A 23,496-nucleotide genomic window follows, 5' to 3' on the forward strand; every position below is an offset into this window, starting at 1 on the left:
TATACAAATAAAATGTATTATTAATATAAAACATTGCTCTGTTTATCTGAGTGGCCAAAACAGCCCAACACAGCAACATTGACTCGAGCAACCCTTATTGTTTCTGTAATAGATAAATAAATAGAAATATTTAAAATATCTGATATTACAGTATTTAACTTGACATTCTTAAGAAAATAATACTTCTCAATTTATCATTCAAAAGAAAGCACACGCACACATACCTTAATTGTCACTTAAATAATTTATTTGCCACTAGAGTAATGTGTTAAAATACATCGTAGTGGATCAACAATATCGACATCATTATCATCATAGACAACAATAACATTAAACAGCTCTAGTGTGACAATGCTGGTGTCTCCACCATTGGCACTACTGCCCTAATAAAAATAAAATAAGTGTCACCTAAAAATCTTGGGCATAGGTGAAGGTTGTCCTTTTAAAATGATCTGGGATCAGTTTTATCTCTAATACTAGTTAAGATAAGGACTAGTTAAATGGGAAACCTCCACCTGGATGCCACTCACATCATCAGCTCATGTTATGTGGGTGAAGCTATATCTACGAATAAAAAACAAATAAAAAGCTAAAAATAAAAAAAGTTAAAATAAAAGAGTCAGTGCAATTCTTGATAATAAAGGATCTATTTTCCTCCAAGAGAAAACACTGCAAAAAAAAAGTTTTCTTAAATGAATGTTCTGGGTTCAATACAAGTTAGCTCGAATGACAGCATTTGTGGCATAATGTTGATTACCATAAAAATTTATTTGGTCTCATCCCTAAAAAAATAAAAAAAAAATAAAAATAAAATGAGGTTACAGTGATTCACTTACAATGGAAGTGAACGGGCAGTACATAAACATTCAAATGCACACTATTTCAAAAGTATAGCCGCAAGATGTAAACATTAAACAGTTTAACATGATTTAAGTGTGATAAAATAGCTTACTATCCTTGTGTAAAGATATATGCAATATTATGACTGCATTGTCAGGCCGATGTAACGCCGATAAGCCCTGTAATGTGGTAAACGGCATAACAAGGTAAAATCCCTTATTTTATTACACTTAAATAATGTTCACACTTATAATGTATACGCTTAGTGTTTATGGACTAACCCTATTCACTTCCATTGTGAGTGCCTCACTGTAACCTGATTGTTTGTTTGTTTTTAAATAAACAAGGGATGGTATGAAATACACACACACACACACACACACACACACACACACACACACACACACACACACACACACACACACACACATATATGTTGTGGTAATCCACAATGTTATTGATCATGCTTAACTTTAATTGAACCTGGATCATTCCTTTAATCAATATTTTTGTCTTATTTTTTCAGTAAAAATATCTAAACATCCTTAAACCCACATATATTTACACATTCGGCACATTTTTGTAAAATAATAAGGCCTTTTCAGAGAATTAAGTTGAATAAATATTTCTTTTATTTATTTATTGTTTTAAGCATAAACCTCACTAAATGTTGTAATTTGTGCTTTGATTAGTGCTAACAATAATATAGAATATATTTAAGCAATAATGCATGAGAGGCTGTGCTATATTGTGAATATACTCAAGGCAGAATGGTGTTGTTACGTTGCCTTAGTGCTTTTATAAAACGGTCACAAATCATGAAAATATTAAGGACACAAACACCGTAACAAAAAATCTAGCGTTGTCGCAAATTCCCCGTCATTGTTTTCGCATTCAAATGAGCATGTTTTTCGCTGCAAATGTTTGCCAGAATTTTGCAGCTCTTCACTAGTAGTGGTGAACCTGCAGCAAACCTTTGGCAACAATGAGGAGTTGGCCGCAAAGCTCATTTGCATGTGAAAATTAATGAGTGGCGATATTGCGGCAAGTTTGTGGCAACTCTAGACTGTTTTGTGAGGGTGTTTATTACAATTTTTAATTTTCCAAGAAAAACCATTATATGCCATCCTTCCGCCAAAAATATAGTCCTTGGCAGTAAACACTAAACAGAACGTTGCTAGGCAACAAGAATAACTGCCAGCAAGGAGGCCCCGCCCACTTGTGGGGGGAAGCAAAGCGCTGGTACCATACATTCATATGTGGAAAATGGGGAGAAAAATCCGATAGAATTGACTTTTTTAACTACGAAAAATGAACTACATCCGTTGACCTTTGGGCATTCCAATTTCTCTCATTCATAATAAAAGTGACTCATCTTTGCTAAATAGTCTCTGATAAAACATGGCTGTTGACCAATCAGCATCCAGGACTGGAACTATCAATTTTGTTAATGGCCAAAATATCCACAGTTTTCCTGAGCAACCACTGGGCGGATGCCACGTTCAGGAAAAAGGTGGATACAGTACAAATGGCCTTATATCTCATCTAGTTTTGTTTTTGCTTATCTTGTTTTAAGGATGTTTAGATATTTTACTGGACAACAAGACAGAAAATACTGATTAAGAAAAATATTCCTTTGCTGTGAATATCACAAATTCAGGAAGACAGCTTGAGATGTGTAAAGAACTTTTCTCAATGATTAACATCGTGGACAACAGCATTTGAAGCTGCTGCAGTGCATTTATGTTTCTGGCCTCAGAACAACATGTTAAAACAGAACATACCGGGGTAACTCATCCCTCATGGATCCCACTAACACCCTGTCTACACCGGACGTGAGCGGCGCATTGTGTCGCATCAAAAGCGATAGAACCCATTATAATCAATGATGCTGTGTACACCGGAAGCATCCATTACAGCGCGGCGACACTAAACGGGTGTCCCATTCCATTTTGCGCTGCACCTGCTGGCACTACTACTGCCAACAACACAAATAAACAGTTTAAAATGTTTGTCGATGTGTCCAGTGTAGAAAGCCTCAAGCGTTGCGTCGCGTCAACATACGGTGTCGACTGGGTTTTACGCTACCTGTCCCATTATACTTTCACGTACTTCAAAGTCGTACTTTCATTATAGTCTATTACCTTACTGACACAATACCCCTCTCTCTTCTCGCATAACCTGCCATCACCTCACTCTCTAAAGCAGAACAATGACATCACTTCCTTCCACTATAAAGCACAACAGTGAATCTTTTTCAGCGAATTTGTTTTTTTCTCATTCATTTTCTCCAGAGGGATTTCAAGAAAATTCTTCTGTAAGTTATTCTAATACATGAATCAAACCAACTAGCTCTGAGATTAATCACAACATTACAACATTTGATAAGAACCAAAAATGTATTTGAGTAAGACTTGAGTAAGAAGTATTTGTGCTTAACATCTTTTATGAACTATGCATCCCATGAAGCATTGCGAATGACGTAATCGATTCAAAAACTGTTGTCTTATAGTTATTTATTGTAAGAACAAAGTACAACATATTTAAAGTTTACTGAAAAGTATTCAGATATACAAGCATTTTGACTTGATTACGTCACCGAGGCAGTCGTTGCAAGTTATTTTGGCGAAGTTCTTGTTTTCATGGTAACAGTGACTTCTCTGATTGGTGGATCTCTTTTCGGCATTATGGGTAGTGAAGTTCTTCACCGCAGCACAGTTCTTCAAATCTCACATTTAAAATCTCAGCTCTCATGGTAGGTCTGTTGGAAAAGTTTATATATTATCAATAAAAAAATCTCTATGGAGAAAATGAATGGGACTTTTATTGCTTGACCATTGTGCTGTGAACCATTGAGTGGGTGACAACATTGCCAGCACTTGCTCTGTCAGGGCACTACAGGACCCTTATGATCAAATCAATTTCAAGTCAAGAGAACACTAAACAATAATGTTTGTCGTTGCTTCTGAACTAACCTTCGGGTGGGCATACTATCAAAGCCAGCACTTTCCTCCTTGAGACATGTTGATATTTTTGTTTACTAATGATTTGTTTCAGGAATGAAATATGCGAGATACAAACTCTTCATTCTTGTAGACTTAACATTTATAAACTTCAATCAGACTTCTGAAACAGCATGAACAACATGATGGTCTTGAACCTTTTCACTCCGCGTACGGTGGCTAATTATAGTCTTCCTCGGGCCTGTATTATCTCCAACACTGCCGACAATTTTCCATCTTTCTGTTGCGATCTGTCACCAGGGAGGATGTCATTACCTCCAGTAACCAATAAATGGGTTAATAACATTAACATATAGTCAAACAAAGAAGATCTGTAGTCTTGAGAGAAACAAAATCAACAACAACAATAACTACAAAAGAACAGAAATAAGTGTTTGCTTTAAATAAATGTGGGAACGAGGGATCTTCTCTTCCACTTGCTTCACATATAGACACCAATCATATCCTTCCAGTGTTTGCCAAACTCACATCCATAGAGTGATGATCGGATGATGTGACGCATGCCGACAGGGCCCGTTTTCCAGCAGAAGTACACACATCCACACACAATCTAGATGGGTGTGTGTTTGTGAGGGTGTGTACTTGTAGAACCTGGCATTGACTCTGTTGTACCTTGATGCAAGTTATTGTGTGTTTGTTTGTGTGAATGCGTGTTGGTGAACAGGGAGCTGATTAGTTCTAGCTGCACTTGCAGGACTTGACAATCATGTTGGAGAGCTGCTCGATCTTGGGTGTTTTGCCAATGTAATAGAGGATTGTTAGGGGCTCCAGATCCTGAGACACACAGCACGGAGATGCAGAAGCATCTGGATTAATGGTGTTATAGAGGCCGAGGATCTGAAACGGGAGGAAATTCAGTTATTGAACTAAAAACATTCATATTTGATTCATACTTCACCCCTTAAGCTCTGTTGTCACCTGCAATTTTCACAAGCGAATTTAAAAGCTCATCTTACACCTTACCTTACCATAGTGGACTAACTGCAAAATATTGGTCTCATTTTATAGAACCGAAATGATTTAGGAAGATTCCAATTAGTCATAAATAATACTGTATATGTTTACAATCTTATGATGAACATACATTTTTTATCCTGCATTTGAAAGCCAGTAATTCAGGTTCTGTTTGCTCTATGTCCCAACTTAAAGTCTTAGTCCATTCCACCTGCATGTGCTGCTTGTTTTAGAACATACGTGAATGTGTGATGTGGCTTATAAGCTGAAAACACAGACTGATCAAAACACAACATTTCATGAGCATCACGTGCTGCGCTTGTTGTAGTAGATGATAAAAGAGAGCGCACATTAACTGTGAAGTGCGCAGCGCCAGCAGACTATATATTTATACAATTAAACTACAGCATTTTGTACTTAAATAACCACAGTAGGCCACTTAACCAGCATATTATCCGAAAGTGTGAAACTACCATCAAAAACACTGAAAGGAAAAGCCTTTATGTCAAAATAAAAGTTTGATTAAAAATAAAAACTAGATGAGAGAATTGTAGAAATACATAGAGAAATATATCACTATTGTGTAGTACAATGAAGTATTTACAGTAGTAATAATAATAATGATTATTATTATTTTATATTATATTATATTATTTATTTATTTGATTTTTCTCCCCTTTTCTCCCCAATTTTGTATGCCCAATTCCAAATGCGCTCCAAGTCCTCATGGTGGCGTAGTGAATCGAAGATGCGAAGCTGCCTCCGCATCTGAGACCGTCAATCCTTGCAATTTATCACGTGGCACAAAAAAAAAAAGAAAAAAAGAAAGCCTAATGGTACGTTCACATACAAAGCGAAGCGTGCGTTTCGCGTGAGTTAAAATTTTTCAAATCGAGCAAGAAATCCGCATGACGCGTTGTCGCGAAAGTCAATCAGCATTGAGATAGTAGTAGCAGAAGAAATCTGGAAATATTTATGAAAGAATTGTTGTAGCGGTGTGTGGGCACCCAGAATTGTATGACACAATGTCACACATGTACAGAGACTGGACGAAAAAAGAGGAAAGGAGGAAAGTGTGCAAGGAAGTTCTGAAAAAATGGGGTAATACTCGCAGGTTTGCGTTACTCGCGCGAACTCAAGTTTAAACACAAATTTATAATCCAGCGGTCAAACTCGCGTGAGCAATGCGAGGTGAACATTTTCTTTCCGTTCTATATGAATGCACCATTAGGCAGAATCTGAAATAGAGATTTTTGTTTTACATTGATGTTAACACTTGGTGATTCTTTTGATTATCATTCAAACTGTGGTATTATGGCAAAAATATATACTACTCATCTCTCAGAATGGAAGCTTTCATTTGATATATGACATGTCTAATTATTTCTATTTGAAAAACTTGTTTTTATTTTCATATTTCTACATCACCAGTGGTGGCACTAATTTGAGACATGGAGGTTTCAGGTCTCATTTTGATGTTTTATGTAACATAAATGTAAATGTGATGAAGTTATGTGAAAAGTTCAGATTCTACACTTTCAAATGGTACCACATTTGTTTTATGTATCCAGGGACTTAATTAATTAATTATTATGCACTCTTCAACCAGCCCATTAGATCGGTCTGAGGATAAGGAGTTAAAGAAATAGTTTAAAATGGTTATACTGGAAAGAGTACATAATGACATTTGTGGGTGAGCTGTATCACATATATTTTATCAACCATAAGTTTGTTCATGTTTTCTACAGGACTTTTTCTAACCGCTACATTTTACAGAAACAATCTGTTCCTTACAGTGCTGTGCTGGGTGTCAGCGCTCCACAGATATGGACAGGCTCCTGCGCAGAAGTTGGCATTATAGCCTTTCGGTTCATGGATCCACCTCCAGCCCAGATCTTTCTTAAAGTCAATGTAGAGAGAGCGTAAACAGCAGTTGTCCTGCACATTCCTGTAGGATGAAAGGAGAAAACATGGTTTCAATTGATTTTCAACTCGAAAAGCCAGATTTAAAAAAAAATGATAAAACATTTGAGAGCTACAGCGGAGGGGAAGATTTTTAGAGAATAACAAATTCAATTTCGGTCTGTTCCTCACACATATGAGGGCTATGGCTTCAGAAGACTCAGAATTGAGTTGTATTCACAACTTTATAGTGTTCTTTTAATTTTTTTATTTTAAATTAACAATTCTTTAGTTTTTTTATTTGCTTTCTTTTAATAGATCTGTATGGTTAAAAAAAATCTCCAGTACTCATCTTACACTGTCTAACAGATCTAGAGATTGCAGTTTTAGACCTCAAATGGAACTGCAGTAGACTTCTCAATATATCTATGAATATGTTCGCATGAATAGTGTACAATGGTGTCCCTGTTAAATCCTCAGCGGGTCAGTCTCTATTTTCACAGGCAATTTGTCATCATTTGTTTTTATGATCTGTAGAGATCTGTCTTAAAACCTCACAAATTGTCACTACTGAATGTTTTGATGGCAGCTGTGTCACCAGAGTGCAACAGTCACATTCAGAACTGATGAACTGATGAAAAAAACATATACAATTTCAATAAAGACCTTCCATGAGATTTTTTAGCGATCATTCTCTATATACTCCCATAGAAACCACAAAACAGCTGTCAAAAAAGCTAGCAGCAAAAAAGCTAGCACCGACTGCTCATTCCCATAAAGCATTGCAAATGATGTAATTTAATTTAAATACACCTTTGTCTTTTTTTCTAGGTTTTCATATACATTTAGCTTCAAATCAAACTCTGTTATGTTTTAATTAATCTCATATTGGTTCAGTTGATGGCTTATCATGGCTTAACTCTTTATCCAAGAAGATTTTTAAATACCTTTAGAAATATTTATTGGAAAAAACCTCCAGATTCACGTCCACAAACAAAATGGATGTTACTGTTATGATCTGTATCTCAGGAAGTATCAAATTAACAGCACTTTGCTAGAATGTGAGTAGGACAGTGCAATGGCCTGAACGGGAGAGAATTCAGCCTCTTTTTATTAGAAGACACTTGTGTCTCATTTAGTTTTAATCCAACAGTGAAACAGTTCCAGTTCATTGATTAAATTCAGTCTGCAGTGGTTCAGTAGGTGGGCCAGTCTGTTTTGATATGTGGCCCATCAATTACATAATCCTTTATTAAAGTCTGTCTGATTTTAACTAATGACAGAGCGCAGAAGCGCTGGGTGTATTTAACATTCTGTGATTCAAATGAAAGACTGTGGGAAACAGTGTGGTGCGCCATTCAGAAGTGAATTGAGAATGCCTTTAAAATTCCAACCCAATTCCTGAATTGTAATATAATTTTGGATAGGACAATTTTTATTTTGTGTGGAGAACATTTTGTGGTGCTTTATGACAAAATGGCTTTAATGGCTGTGTTAATTTACAGTACTGAACTTAATATACAGGAAAGTTGTAAAATAATACATTTAACAAAACTTATATACTTATACATATCAAGAAATAAATTGGTATTTAGTCATAATTAATGATGTAATTATTTAGGTTTTGTCACAAAACTTGTGTTGGACTAATGAAATGTATTTGTTATCAGTCACTGTGTTGAATTTCTTTGAATTGCCAGTCAGTACATTTTTGCAAATTAATCTTTACATGGATTGTTGTATGTATTGCTGCAACAACAATGATTTTATTAGTGCATATAAAAACATTTGGCATTTGGCTACCATTGGCTTCATTGAATTTCTTCATTTTGACATTCAGAGCACTGGGCAGAAATCACATCGCGTAAACACCTGCCACGGGCTTTCGCGAGTTGTAAGTCAGCTGCTAGGCACCGGCCGAGGCACCAGGGAGACTGCCCGGTGGCGCCACACGTGCCCCGGAGGACGTGCGGACGCCGACAGGTAACCCGGCGCAGGCCGTAGCTGGGGAGCTCCGAGAGAAGGGCCCAGCACACATCCAGAGTTGCCGCCGCGGCACTGAGGACATCCGCCTGGCCTCCCCCCGTGAAGGGGGCATCCGGACTGACTTTTTTCTCTACATTAATATCTGATAATGCAAGTCGACCAAAAGTTTTGTTCAAAATATTTGATTCTGTTTTGAACCCAACTAAAAATGCTTTTCTGGATGCCATCCAAGAGAAATGTGAATTTTTTTTTACACTTCTTTACTCACAAAATTGAGCAGATTAAAGGTGCAATTTTACCTTCACAATTTGATCAACAACTAATACCTTCCCCGTCCAGCTCCCTTACTCACTTTCAACCAGTTACATCAGAACAGTTAGCAGATGTAGTCTCCAAGATGAAGTGTTCAGTTACAAGCTGGATATTCTTTCCCCACGCCTTCTTAAAGAAGTTTTCATGACTATCGGTTCCAGTGTGACAGCTCATTAGCAAGTGGAGTTTTTCCAAGTAGTTTTAAACATGCAATTCTACATCCTCTGTTAAAAAACTTTTTTGGATCCAGCAATACACAACAATTACAGACCAATCTCCAAACTGCCTTTTATTTCCAAGATTTTAGAGAGAGTTGTTAATTCGCAGCTATATACATTTAACATTTTAGATACATTTCAGTCTGGTTTCAGACACTTGCACAGCACTGAATCTGCATTGTTGAAGCTCACTAATTATATTTTACTCTCCATGCATTCAGGTTCATCTGTCATCTAAGTTTTATTAGATCTCAGTGCCGCGTTCGACACAATCAACCATAATATTCTCCTCAATTGTCTAGAATGTATGGTTGGGATCCAGGGAATGACCTTCCAGTGGTTTTCCTCCTATTTAATAGAATGGACGTTCTCTGTGAGTTTAGGTAATTTTTCTTCTACGTCGGCTCAATTCCAGTGTGGTGTCCCTCAAGGGTCAATCTTAGGACCCTTGTTATTTTCACTGTATATTCTTCCTCTGAGCTCTATTTTAATAAGTACAGCATATCTTTTCACTGTTAAGCTGACAATTCCCAATTTTATTTCCCAGTGAGTGTAGACAAGAACTGTTAATCTGAGAATGCCCTAAATTGCTTCAAAGATATTAAAGATTGGCTGCCAAACAATTTCTTACAATTAAATGAAAGCAAATTCCAAGTTCTAATTTTACTTTCCTCCATGTTCTCCTTACCTGGCCTGGTTGCCCAGTTAGGTCCTCTGTCGTTGAATGTACGAGATCATGTGAGGAGTCTTGGAGTGATTTTAGACTCATCATTACTTTTCAATAAGCAGATTAGTGCTGTTGTCAAGGGTAGCTTTTTCCACCTTAGATCTATCGCTAAATGAAAATATTTTCTTTTCCATAAAGACTTGGAAATTGTGATCACTCACTTATTTCATCAAGGTTAGACTATAGCAACAATTGTACATTGGTCTGCCCCAAACTATATTATCCCGCCGTCAGCTTGTTCAAAACGCAGCAGCTAGGCTTTAGGGTCAAGAAAGAGGGATCATTTTCCCTGGTTTTAGCATCTCTAAACTGGCTTCCAGTGAAATTCAGGGTTGATTTTAAAATTTAGATTTTTGTCTACAAGCCCAATATATCAGTGACCCTCTTCACCCTTACTCCACCACCAGTGCACTCAGATCTTCTGATCAACTTCTATTGGAGTTTCCTCGTTGCCGCTATAGATCTAAGGGTGACCGTGCCTTTTCTATGATAGGTCTTGATCTATGGAATAGTCTCCCTTTCAAAGTGAGGTCAGCTTCATCATTTGCCATTTTTAAATCTTCTTTAAAAACGTATTTTTATTCTGTGGCTTTTGAATAGATAATTGAATAGGTTGAAGTGGATTAATACATGATATTGTATTTATATGTTTTTATTTATTTTATTATGTTTTATATTTAACTTTAAAACAGTCTGTTTTATACATTTTGTTTGTTTGATCTGTAAAGCACTTTGGGTCAACTTCTGTTGTTTTTAAATGTGCTCTATAAATAAAGGTTGACTTGACTTGACTTTATTACACTTTCACACAAATCACGAGTAAAATGATAGATTATCAGTTCATAAACATTTACTTTATGCCCTATTCCTTACACAATCTCTATCTATATCTAATGACATCTAAACACTTTTACTATAGCGCTTGACTTGCAAGGTGATACATTTAGTCTGGTCTCATGAAATTTATGTGAGCATTGCAATGTCTTTGCAAAACTGAAATTACATGCTTCATTACGCAAAAACTGGGCAAAATGAGATTGTAATCAGACAAGGTTTTTAAGGTGAATTTTAAATGGAGGTTATTCTAACTCTGTAACCTAAAACTTTAACCTAAACCTAACTAATGGTGTCCTAAAAGAGAGAGAGTTTAACAAAACAGGCATCCTTAACCAACACCTAACCCTAACCGATAGTGTTTTAAAATGCCAATTTGAAATAAAAAACAGAAAACACATTAACTTAAGCAACCATGTCATTTTGTGACACTCCAATGCCACTTTCACACACCCCTCATGGCCGTCGAGCCCAAAGTCCAACACCTTATCAGGTGAGCTAACAAGCAAGCTAAAGAATAGGTATAGGAATAAGTGTGAATATGTAGGTGGTTCTGTAATACAAGTGTTCAAATGTTTCATTTTTCAAATCATGGCGTTAAAGTAAAAGTGTTTTGATATCATAACATAGCGGGGAGTGAGTAATAGAGTGAAAAATATGTTTTTATAAAATAAAAATCAGCAATTGTACTCGTAATTTGTGTGACAATGATTAAACCACACAGTTGTTGTAGAGCCTCTAGTGTTCACTTCATCAGGAACTGTAGCAAAACGAAGAAATTGGCACGTAGAAGTCAGTGTGCAAAAATGTATATAGAGGAACGCTCATTCTATAAGACAACGCTGGATACATTTTAACTTGCATTACATAACCATCTTTGTCATCGGGCAATTTGAACAATTTTAGCACTTTTTAACTTTTCACAGTGTCTAAAAGAGTGGCGCTCCTACACAAGATGCTGCAAAACAGTGGGACACTTCACAACAGTTAAAGATGTCAGTCTAGTGCATGCTTACAAAGGAAAACAGTGCGAATGGATGCAAAAACATACAATTGGACTTGCCTACAAGTTTATAAAATCCTTATTCTGGCTTTTCCTATGTGGCATGTAGGTTTGGACTGAAGTACCTAAAAACAGACTTGATCAACCAGATCACAGTGTTCTCCTATGAAAACAATTTACTTCAAGGTAAGACAGATTTTTGGCATGCTCACTGAGGCATTAGTTGTGTGTGATCTTATTATGTATTGGATTTGAAATTGCATTGTGCCATAGGGCCGCTGTAGCAGCAGTTGTGTGTCATATAATGGGAAATAGGTTACTTTAAACCATGCAACACATATTTTTCAGTCTTTACTGAAATTAATAAAGTTTCTAAAGAAATTTGAAAAATGATTTTGAATATTGCCAATCATTAATTTTTTTGTATCCTAAATAATTAAACAAATGTTTTGCTATTGGCCTATTTACAATCCAGCTGCATAAATATAAGCAACCAAGAGATGAGAGTCAAGACAAGAGTTGACAAGTAAGCAATTTATAGCAATATTTCCGAGTTCTGTAAAAGGTTAGTAAGTGATTTTATCACACTAAAACATTTTTTACACGCAAATTGTTTGTCTTGTGTCTGTACTTTTGAAAAATGAATATTTTAACGTAAAAACAATTGTCAACATTTACTTTCATAGTAAGTGTCTCACTGTAAGCTCAAAAGTCAAAAAGACTAAATTAATCTTTGTGATAATCAACATTATGCCACAAATGCTGTCGATCTTAACTTCCTTTAATTGTAATGAACGTGATTTCATTTTTCTAAAATGTTGCCACCGTTATGTAATTGTCATTAGATCAGGCTATATTCCAGTTCAACATCTTGTGGGGCATTGCCAATTAAATTCAAACACATTAAAGAGCTCATTCATAATTTCTGAATGTTGGGTGAGGTCAGTTTAGCTCTTTGGGTAGGTCTTGTACCTGGAGCAGAAGGCTGCGTCCAGTGCACGTTTCTGTCTGTGGCTCTTGTGTTGGGACTCTAGACGGTATGATGGAAGCAGCATCAGCAGCAGGTGTGGAGACTGGCCACTGTGTCGCCGCTTCTTAAACATCTTCAGATCTCCTCCATGCACAAAGCTGTCATCTATACCTGTAAACCCAAAATCAGCCAATTAGAGGACGCAGATGAAAGCACACCTAATCTATGAGACCTTCAAGGAATTCTTTATCGAAAGCATTTTTGACACGCTGTCAATTATTAAAGAAAATAAGCTTATCTTGCATTTGGTAAAAACATACAAGACAATGCATTGACAAATACAATTATGCATTCAGAATAGAAGTCTAGGCTGTCCATAGAGGTTACACTGATATATTTATTTCATTTAGAACCAGTGACTGAGCTTACTGTACTTGATTTGCTTAATAGGCTATTAAAATCAATTAAAGCTTTTTCTATAATTATTCACATCATCGGTTGAGTTTCATCTTGTACAAACCAAATTGCCAACCCAAGCACGGCAGTGTTCATTTTTACACTAGTCATTTTTTACATTAGTCTTTTGATGAATATCTCCAGTCACTATTTCATCAAGTCATAGTCATTCATTTTAGTCCATTTTACTGTAAAAGCTGGACACTGTAAACTATGACTATTATCACAGGAAATATCTCACAGTGTTGTTTATTTCTTATCATATTTTAATCACAGTATGTTTTAATTAAAATCTTTTAATTATTATCATCATTTGTAGGCCTATTTTTCATCTTGTTTTGTCAGTAATTTCATTGACGAGATTAACACTGAAGCACAGTTAACCAACACTTACTTTTTCATTTTAACACAAATATAAGTGCAACTTAGTTCAAGCAAGAAGACTAGCAGCTGTACATCATCGCACCATTAGCTAGGTAACTCCTAGCCAATCACATGTAAGCCATTACTTTATAGTCTGTTCACACTCTATCACATTGCTGTTTCAGTGTGCTAACACGGCAACCTCCACCACCCCACCACCACCAGTTGAGTCCCGTCCTGCACGGGGGTAGGCTCCTCACCCCTGCCTCCAATCTCCGGCAGGATATGATGGTTACGAGCACAAAATTACAGAGAGACATTACATTTCTGTATTATATTCATCAAATAAATGTCATCTTAAATTTCACTCAAGTCTGCGAGTCTTCATGATAGAACTTATATTCCTGAGCGTCTATTTGGTGGCTGGTGAAAATATGCACCCAGACAACTTAATAATTGAACTTATACAATTTAAGTAGCTGATACAAAAGTCAAAGAGGCAAGAGTGTGCACACTCTTGACTGAAATTATGCATCTCCTAATCTTAAAACCTACCGATCTGAAGAGATATATATATATATATATATATATATATATATATATATATATATATATATATATATATAAATGGATGTCTAGCATACATGAGAACTCCTTTAATAATGTTTAATCCTTAAATGTATGGGTGATTTGCCAATCATTATTACATATCTTGGGTCTTTAGTGACCCAGCACATACTGTATATCTATCTCAAATTGATGTACAAAATATAATACAATATATTTTGTTATATTTTGATATTTTCATTTTCTAATATCAAAGAAATTATGTAACAATTGATATAATAGAATTCATTACTTTGAAGCAGATATTTAAAGGTGCTGTAAGCGATTTTAGCATTCTGAAGCGTTTACTTGACAGAGTCGTTGAATTGACCCTGCCCTCTCATTCCAAAACCCCGCCCTCCACAGATAATTTTGAGAGCAAAAGTGAGCAAAATAGTAGCATTGTTTTTCCTGTGGCTGTAAAATTCAACAGTGGCACAATAGCGCCCTCAACTGACAAATATTATAAATCACAGCCTCAATAATCCACTTCAAATACAACATTGTGGGAACGAGCAAAATGATTGACAGGTGAAAAGCATCAATGACACGTTTTTGTTTGCTGTTTACAAAGTCTACATCTATAGTGAGATATCTCAGGACACTTATTTCATTCATATCTTTAAGGAAGTAGGAAACATTTTTGCATATTCTTCCATGGAAAAATCACTTACAGCACCTTAAATTAGATGTAGCTTGCTGCCAAATGCATACTCATGTACACATTTGTTATGTAATGAACAATGAAATATATTTCCTGTGATAGTGAACTTTGCCCCATACTTCTATTTGTGTTATTTCACAGTTTGACAGTTAGGACTTTAGTTATGACTTCCCTATTATTCAGAAATGTAGAAAATAAATAATGAGTAGGCGTGTCCAATCTTAAGATTAGAAGAGAACCTTTCAAGAACTCCCCAGCCTTTCGTTTGGGGGATTCAAGTATTAATTAAACCCCATCTATCCTAACAAAAGTAAAATCTGATGAACTTCATGAGAAAACATTTCAAGTTTTTCTCCAAGACATACACACACAGAGAAACACCCAAACACACAAACTAACTCACTCGCACCCCCACCCAAAGCCACCTGCAAAGCGTGTCTCCAGCTCTTCGCTCTTGTTGGGGATGATGTAATTATTTGACGGCACAAACGTGCAGCAGGGACAGTGCAGACTGATCTTAAATCCTTTGTTTCTGTCTGGTGGGAGAAAAACAGTGAGAAAAAAAGCATGCAGCGTAAGGTTAGATAATCTCCAGCAGATAAATGAGCTCATTTCTGGTGTTGGCTCATGATATAAGTGAGTTCGACTCAGATAGCCCACTCCCATAATCCCTCAGGAGTCAAACACAGTCACTGCTGTCTCTCCAGCATTCATCATAGTCACGCTAGCAATGCTCAATATCTCCTATGCTGATCTCTCGCACTCTCCTGTTGGAGATCAGCTGGACTCGACCTGTTATGAGCTCATGATCTATGCAGTGTTGTGGAAGCTACTTTTAAACTGTCCTAGAAGAAATCTGTAAGAGTTTTCAGTGAATAAATTAATCTGGTTAGAAGATCTCAGCTAATTGGATCTTGGAAGAATTTGATGGAAAAATTTTCAATATGAGTTCATATCTGACTTTCGATTGCAGACTTTGGCATCTTAGCATATCTGAGCACAGTTTGAGACCTTGTTGAGATTTCTTCTGAAACTCTAGAGGAGACATGTGAGATAACTGGAATCTTTTCTCAGGAGAAACATCTGAGAAGCAGGAGTCTTAATTACAGCTTCATACCATGTGGCCCAAATTTGGTTTACTACTATTGAAAATGGGTCAAATTTAAACATTTATAAATGGAGCCAAATTAGGTGCCCCACATCTCTGTGATTAAACAATAGAGGGCCTTAAAATAAAGATACAGAATCTACATGGATATTCATGGATATCTTTAATACTTCTGGAATTATTATAGGCACGCCAACTTTGATAAATAATTAAAATAAAATTCCCCCTATTTTTGGACTCACACCATTGGCATATAATGAGACAAAGAAAGCCGAAGTCAAAAGATTTTAGTAATTGACCTGCCTATCTAACAATAATATAACAATGCTGCATCCTTCATATTAATATTTTATTTTACCAAAGGTTTTGCTAGGAATTGTCATTTTGACCCCTCTTTACAATATAAGGTTTACTCAGCAAATATTGATCTTCTGTTAGAATCATCATTAATCTTTATCTTTCTTTAGAAAAAATATTAACAAATTCAAAAATGTCAGCCAGGAAAATTTGGTTGATTTATCATGGAATAACGTCTTGGTTACTGTTGTAAACTCTGTTCCCTGACGGAGGCAACGAGACGTTGTGTGGATGTAGTGACACTAGGGGTCGCTCTTGGGAGCCCCAAACACCTTCAATCTTTGTGAAAAGGCCAATGAGAATTGGGAAGTGGAATTGCATGCCACTCCCCACGACATACGGGTACAAAAGGAGCTGGAATGCGGCCAGTCATTCAGGTTTTGTGCTGAGGAGCCGAGACAAGGTCCCAGCCAATTCAGCGGATAGTACAGGATTGTGGCAAGAGGGACACAACGTCTCGTTCCCTCCATCAGGGAACGGAGGTTACAACAGTAACCCTGACATTCCCCTTCTGTCACTCACTCGATGTTGTGTCAATGTAGTGACGCTAGGGGTCCCTATAGAAAAAGGCCACAACAGATGAAGAGTGTTACGTTAACTGCCGATGCAGGTGCAAGCAAGCTGCTGCGTGCATTATAGCAGGTGCATCAGTCTGCACGTAATCTCCCCCAATGCCCCACAAGACATCATGTAGTTCGCCATAACCCTGAGTGGGTGAAGCAACGTAACTAGCATGGGAGCCGCGAGCCGTGGCCTTTTCTCTCTATGCTTTCTCTCCATAGAGCATTGCACGGGGCATTCTAATGCTATTATTCGCATCAGGGAAGGTGTTCTTTTCCTTTCTTATTCTTTCAGGGGGAAAAAAACCCTGTGGAGACCACATCCTGCCCAAAGGGGAGGTAGCATGTGGCAATACAACAAGTGGGCTCATCCACTGCACACGGACCTGCCCTGAAGGGCAGGAGCTCTACAAAAACAGCGACCAGGGTAGAGAAAGCTCTGCCCAAGGGAGACACGGGTCTGCCGACAGGAAAAAACATCACAGAGGGTTACCGGAGTAGCCGGCACCTGTGGAGCTCCTATCCCAGTACAGGGCATATTAGTATCCATAGCAGGTCTGGCTGCGAACTCCTCTGTCGAATTTGCGAGCCACAGGGCTAGGGAGGAAGGCATCCAGGGTTCATGGGTTCATGGGAAAGAAGTGCACGTCTTCGCATCATGGAGGGAAAAGATGCTGTACGCAAGCGGTATACCTGGCCAGCTGTCCCATAACCTTACCTGTTCGTACTTGAAAATGCACTGGACGAAACCGGCTCAACCCAGAGACCATAGAGTCTCAAAGGTATTGGGTGTTGCCCAGCCCGCTGCCCTGCAGATGTCTGCTTTAGAGGTGCCACCGACCAGTGCCCACGAGGATGCCAGAATCCTCGTAGAGTGTGCTCGTATTTCCAAAGGCACGGGCAAGGCCTGGGCTAGTATGCCAGCATGATGGCATTCATGATACAGTGGGCAAGCCTCTGTTTGGAGACAGCGTTCCCTTTCCGCTGTCCGCCAAAGCAAGCATCCAAGAACTACACAAAGACGGAAAGGCATCTTTAAAAAGAAGTTCACATCAATGTGTTTTGCTCTAATAGAGAAAATATACTCTTAGCACTGTCGAAGCGGCCAGGGGCGTACTGTGCACTGATCGTGCAGAAGGAGAGAAAGCCGCTGGAATGTGCCGTATATACAACAGCATACGTTTCTTCGTTTAGAGGTGAATGGACCGGCAGTGGGATTCAGCTCGCTGACACACAACCGTTCGATTCTGAAGGAAAAAAATCTGAATGAGTGGCCGCATTCCAGCTCATTTTATACCTGTATGTCCGGGGGAGTGGCATGCAAATTCTACTCGCCAATTCTCATTGGCCTTTTCTCAAAGATTGGAGGTGTTTGGGCCTAACCAAGAGTGGACTATAACCATAAGGGAAAGTCTCTTTTATGAGTCTATAAAATTAAAATGTAAGACCATCAGTGCAACTCCATGGACCATGATGTTAAGTAAGGGTATACTTTAAAACAGCACTACGTGCAATTGTTTTTGGTTAAAAATGAACAAATTGCCATTATTGATTGAGTACATAAACTATCAGTGTTCAAAACAAAGCTCAAACTTTACCCGCGATTCACTTTGGTAAGCCTATAAAAAAAATATATATTTTCAGCAGTCGGGTCGGATTTGGTGTGAAATTGCTGGTTTATGTTGTTCATCTTTGCATCATTACGTCATGTCCGTAAACACGGGAAAGAAGCACCGGCTGTGTAATGTTCCAGCAAAGAATGCTGTTCAGTTCAGTTCAGTCAGTCACAATCACAGTTCTGGACAGCATCATTGCAGTCTGGATGGATGTTTTTCTGTTATCCGTTGTTATAATTTGTTTACCTACTATAATGCTCTGATACAGTATTTTGTCTGGTAGGGTTGTGATGCTTTTATGAAGCGAACATTACCCGTGTGTTTACTGATCGTGATGTATCTACGTTATACTATGAAGTTACTGTGCATGTTTACTAATATGTACGACTTCTGAAATTGACTTCTTGTAATAGTTATATTGCATATTTAAGTGTATTATTTTCATGTTTTATCAAGTTTTGTTTTATATCCCCATCATCATTGCTTGTTTTATATTTTTATTTTCATAATGTTATTACAGATTCACTTGCTTTATCAACTGAGGCTGTACCTGTGTTCATTTTTTTATTTTTCGTTTTAGTCATAGTTTTTCTTTTGACAAAAATGTCCTTTAAAAATTGTTAATATTTCGACATGTCACATTAATTTATTTTAGTCAGTTTTACTCATTTTTACAAAAATGACATATTTTACTGATGCTGTGCAAAATGGACAAAAAAGTGTAAAACTGTAACAGACCAAACTTTAAATAATATTCAAACATTCAGATTTTTTTTATAAACTTTTATAATGTCAACATGTACAGTATCTAACATACAGTATGTAGTCTACATATGGTCCTTGTTATGAAAAACCTGAGCTCCTAAAATAATAATGTATAGACTGAAGTATTAGTACTTTCTAGAAATCAGCCTTCTGTACTCTGAATTCTTCATGCTTTAGAGACTTTTCGCGAAAGGATGCATTTCGTATAGCGTGTTTCTATGGAAACGGCGTTTACACAGCGCAAATTTCGCAATATTCTAACTAGCGCATCTCTTCACAGTGCAGATGTAAGTTGTTCCATAAATGTTGTGGATATATTGATGAATCTTGTGTATAAATTGGATTCGTTTGAATGAGGTATTTATCCCATTTTAAAGTGGTTCATTTTGCCGGCGTTTTTTATGTTCAACTCGCGCAGCTCAAATGGAGAAATGTCTAAAACACTGGATTAATGGATTAAATGAATACATATCAAATCTTATTCTATATACAGATTCTCAAGATTTTTCTTCTTCTGTTTATATCTTGCACTTTTAATATTCTCATCAACAGTATGCTTACATTAAATCAATTAATTATCATCATGATTGCACATTCTGACTCTGAATATCTTCCAGTCATGATCACAAAGAGGCGATAAACTCAAATCATGAGATTCATCCACCAGAGAGCAGTCGAAACACGACTGGCATTAAGTGTTATTCTGCAAATTGCTTGTAATTTTACATTTCAACCACAGATGTCACTAGAGAGCACAAAGATTAGTGATGGTTGCATTGTCCAATCAGTCAATTATTTTATCTTCTTCTTTACGATAGATACAGTGGGGGTTTTCCAAACGGCAGTTTTGCCCCTTGAAGGGCACTGCGGGAAGGCAACGCCACTCAAATGTTCATTCCAAACAAAAGTACGAAAAATATATATATATATTTATTTTTTCACGAAGAGCCCTTTTACAAGACTATAAGTGAATGAGACTGTGAGGAGGAGGAGGGCGGGCCGGGCCAATCAGCGAGGAGAGGGATAAATGCAGCCGGACGCGGCAGTTCAAGAGAGAGAGAGCCACACACAGCTGCCATGTGTGTGTTAATGTTTGTGTCTTTTAAGTTTTCATTAAACATTATTTTGACTGTTCAGCTGGTTCCCGCCTCCTCCTTGCCCATTTTGGACATTCATGCTCCCTTTAGAGTGCCCGCATCAAGAGATCTGTCCTTCGAAGGAAGTAGGGCATAGGGATGATCACTTTCAATTATAATTCTCCCAGTATCTATACCTACTGGCAGGAGTGGATTAATGCACCAGCTAAACATTTTTTAAGATTTATCTCATTTCTAAGATGTTTGTTGAAAAAGTCTGTATATTCAGTTCGTTCATTTCTATGAGTTTTCCAGGCCTTGAAATCACAATTTTACAGTTCCCTGATTTCCAGTTTTCAATGAGCGTGGGAACATGCATCTGGACCATCTAATGACAATAAATGACCAACTTGAAAAAGCTAGAAACCAGCAACCACCTGTTTTTAGCTGGATTTTCTGACACCAACATGCTAAATACACTTTAACACATTTCCACATTCAAACTGCTTTACCTCTGTGCAGCAGCCATTCACTGACAGCCTCCGTCACATCGAAGGAGAGCCACTCCCCCTCCGTACGGGTGTGCACCACCTTGCTGTCAATGTAGCGCTGTGTGGGTGACGTGAGCTCTTTATGACCTAAAATCTAAAGAAACAGGAAACACATCAGCACTGGAACCTGACAGACCACAAACACTGTCCTCAATAGAGTGCAACAATCCCATTCATTTTCTCCAATTTTTACCAATAACATACAGTATAAACCTTTCAACACAGCCATTGCATTGAGCTCTGAGATTATTAAGCAATAATTTATGATTTTGTAGGAACAACAATTCAGTGTGATTTATTACAGTGTGATTTATTTAATTCATCGAAACAAATACTGTTTAAAAGCTGAATTCTCTATGCAGTACTACACTACCCACAATCCTGAAGAGCGATCCACCAATCAGAGAAGTCTCTGTTACCATGGAAATGAAACATGCCATAAAAGAGCTCAGCAGTAACTGTCCACTCCCCTGAAGCAGTGCAGATGATGTATTTTAATTGGTCTAAGTATGTATATTGAAACATTTTGAATATGTACTTAAAATATCTTGTTGTTTTTATTGTCATTTGCAATGCTTCATGGGATGAGCAGTTCAATTACTCAGAGATGTTTTTTTCACCTAAAAAATGGAAATGCTGTCATAATTTACTCACCCTCATGTCGTTCCCAAACCTATATGACTTTCTTTCTTATGCATAACACTAAAGGAGATGTTACTTTAAAACATGGTAAACAAAGCAAGTTTTTGTGCAAACACATAAGCCATTGTGAGCATGCTTCTCTCACTACACACTAGACCATGCAACAGACATCAAGTTTTCACTGATGCATTTTGGGCTGCCTCTCACAAAATATATTGTATCGTATGCCTTCAGAAGACTTGGAATAAGATGCGTGGACTTCTTTAATAATGCTTTTAGAGGTCTGCTACCCGACCAAGCCCAAGGGGACCTGACAAACCGTGAGGTTTTGATCCGGGTTCGGGTCAGGTTTTTCAAGTATAAGTTCAAATAGTTTTTTTTAAATGAATTAAAGTTATTATTATTATTAATTATTTGATAATACAATAGATAATAGATAAGATTGCCCTTCGTCCATGGAGACTTGTGTTTAGTCTCTTGCCCAGTCAGTCCATTCTAATTCAGATTTTGCAGCACCTCATTAAAAACAGTGTGGTTCATCAATGGTAAACATTCAGCCCAGCTATAGACCTTTTTTGCTTCAAACTGAAGACTTTTTAGAAATCCCTATAGAGAACATGAAAGGAAAAATACCAAGGTCGGTGAAAAATTGTCAAATCGCTGTTGCACTCTAATGTATAGTACGTGCTTGCCTGCCCCTCTTCACCCTGTTTAAAATGGTACCCTGTATAGTGCCTCAAACAGCAGTTCAACGGGTGAGCAGTCCCCCCACCCCATCCCTTCCCCCCATCAGATGCTTCCTGATTGATTAGCCAGGGCTAAGAAATGCTTGGAGAGGCTGTGGTGTCGGAAACAGATGCTGGACAGGGTGCACTGTTATTCCTCTATCCTTCAGGGCTGCGTGTTTACATTGGACTGCACACCTCTTAATGCGTAAAACATTGCTTCAGCTGCAACACTTCAACAGCTCTGCTTCTCTCCACCAGGCCATGGAATGGAGAGCCTCAGACGGAGGCCAAGATGGAGATACTAATTGTAGCATTCTTAGAATGGAGATACATGGGTCCCTTAACCAGCAGAGGGGCTTTGGGGGTATTCACAAATTTAGTAACTGCGGATATGAAGATAAATCTCGCTGCTGAACTGCAATAACACTTGATTGGGTAAACAGCAGAGCTTAATAATAGATATGAACTAAAATGCTGTTGACAAACAGGATCACTTTACCAGTGCTGAATTATGGACTGGGATAATGCCAGGGGTCTCCAAACCTCTTTGGTGTTCAGCTTCCTTTGACAAAGTATTGTAGGGCCTTTGTGGATCAGACTGTTTTTAGCTTGTACCGTTTTTCAGTGAGAAATAAATACATTTGACAATAAACCATAACATTTTAAACACAGACACAACACATTACTATGTGTGTGTCATCTTCAATTATTTTTATTTATTTTTTTACATACGTATTTATTTAAATTGCAGTTATATCAGATGAGGACCCCCACATTTAAACTCATGTCTTTAAAATATTTTGTTGTATACATTTGTCAGTGGTGAACACTAACCCAGTCATTCCACTCACATCAGGAGGGTATTACTCTGTGTTTAAAACATTTAAAAAAATAAAATTTTTACTATAAACCTCCACATTTGACCAGCCCCTTCCAGCATTTGGCGATATGCACGAAGAATACAAATCGCCAAAAAACAAAAGAAGAACAATGTGGAAGTGAAATTAGAGATTTATAGTTAAAAAGGACTTAAATATTGATCTGTTTCTCACCCACACTTATCATATCACTTCTGAAGACATGGATTAAACCACTGGAATTGTATGGATTACGTTTATACTGACTTTATGTGCTTTTTGGAGCTTCAAAATGTTGTCCGCCATTCACTAGCATTGTGAGGGCCTACAGAGCTGAACTATTCTTCTAAAAATCTTCATTTGTGTTCTGCAGATGAA

The 23,496-nt window shown here is 37.5% G+C and overlaps 1 protein-coding gene across 1 annotated transcript in view; it reads right to left on the minus strand.

The window, feature by feature from the left end:
• Positions 1-236: 236 nt before the first annotated feature.
• tgfb2 (transforming growth factor, beta 2) overlaps positions 237-23,496 on the minus strand; it is a 64,457-nt gene continuing 41,197 nt past the window's right edge. The window contains exons 3-7 of the mRNA XM_052146751.1: positions 20,853-20,985; positions 15,284-15,394; positions 12,772-12,940; positions 6,612-6,765; positions 237-4,700 (exon numbers count right to left, since the gene is read on the minus strand). Coding sequence (XP_052002711.1) covers positions 4,542-4,700; positions 6,612-6,765; positions 12,772-12,940; positions 15,284-15,394; positions 20,853-20,985 — 726 coding nt within the window. The 3' untranslated portion in view covers positions 237-4,541. The remainder of the gene's footprint in view (positions 4,701-6,611; positions 6,766-12,771; positions 12,941-15,283; positions 15,395-20,852; positions 20,986-23,496) is intronic.

The sequence above is a fragment of the Xyrauchen texanus genome, chromosome 17 (genome assembly GCF_025860055.1).
Source record: "Xyrauchen texanus isolate HMW12.3.18 chromosome 17, RBS_HiC_50CHRs, whole genome shotgun sequence".
NCBI lineage: Eukaryota > Metazoa > Chordata > Actinopteri > Cypriniformes > Catostomidae > Xyrauchen > Xyrauchen texanus.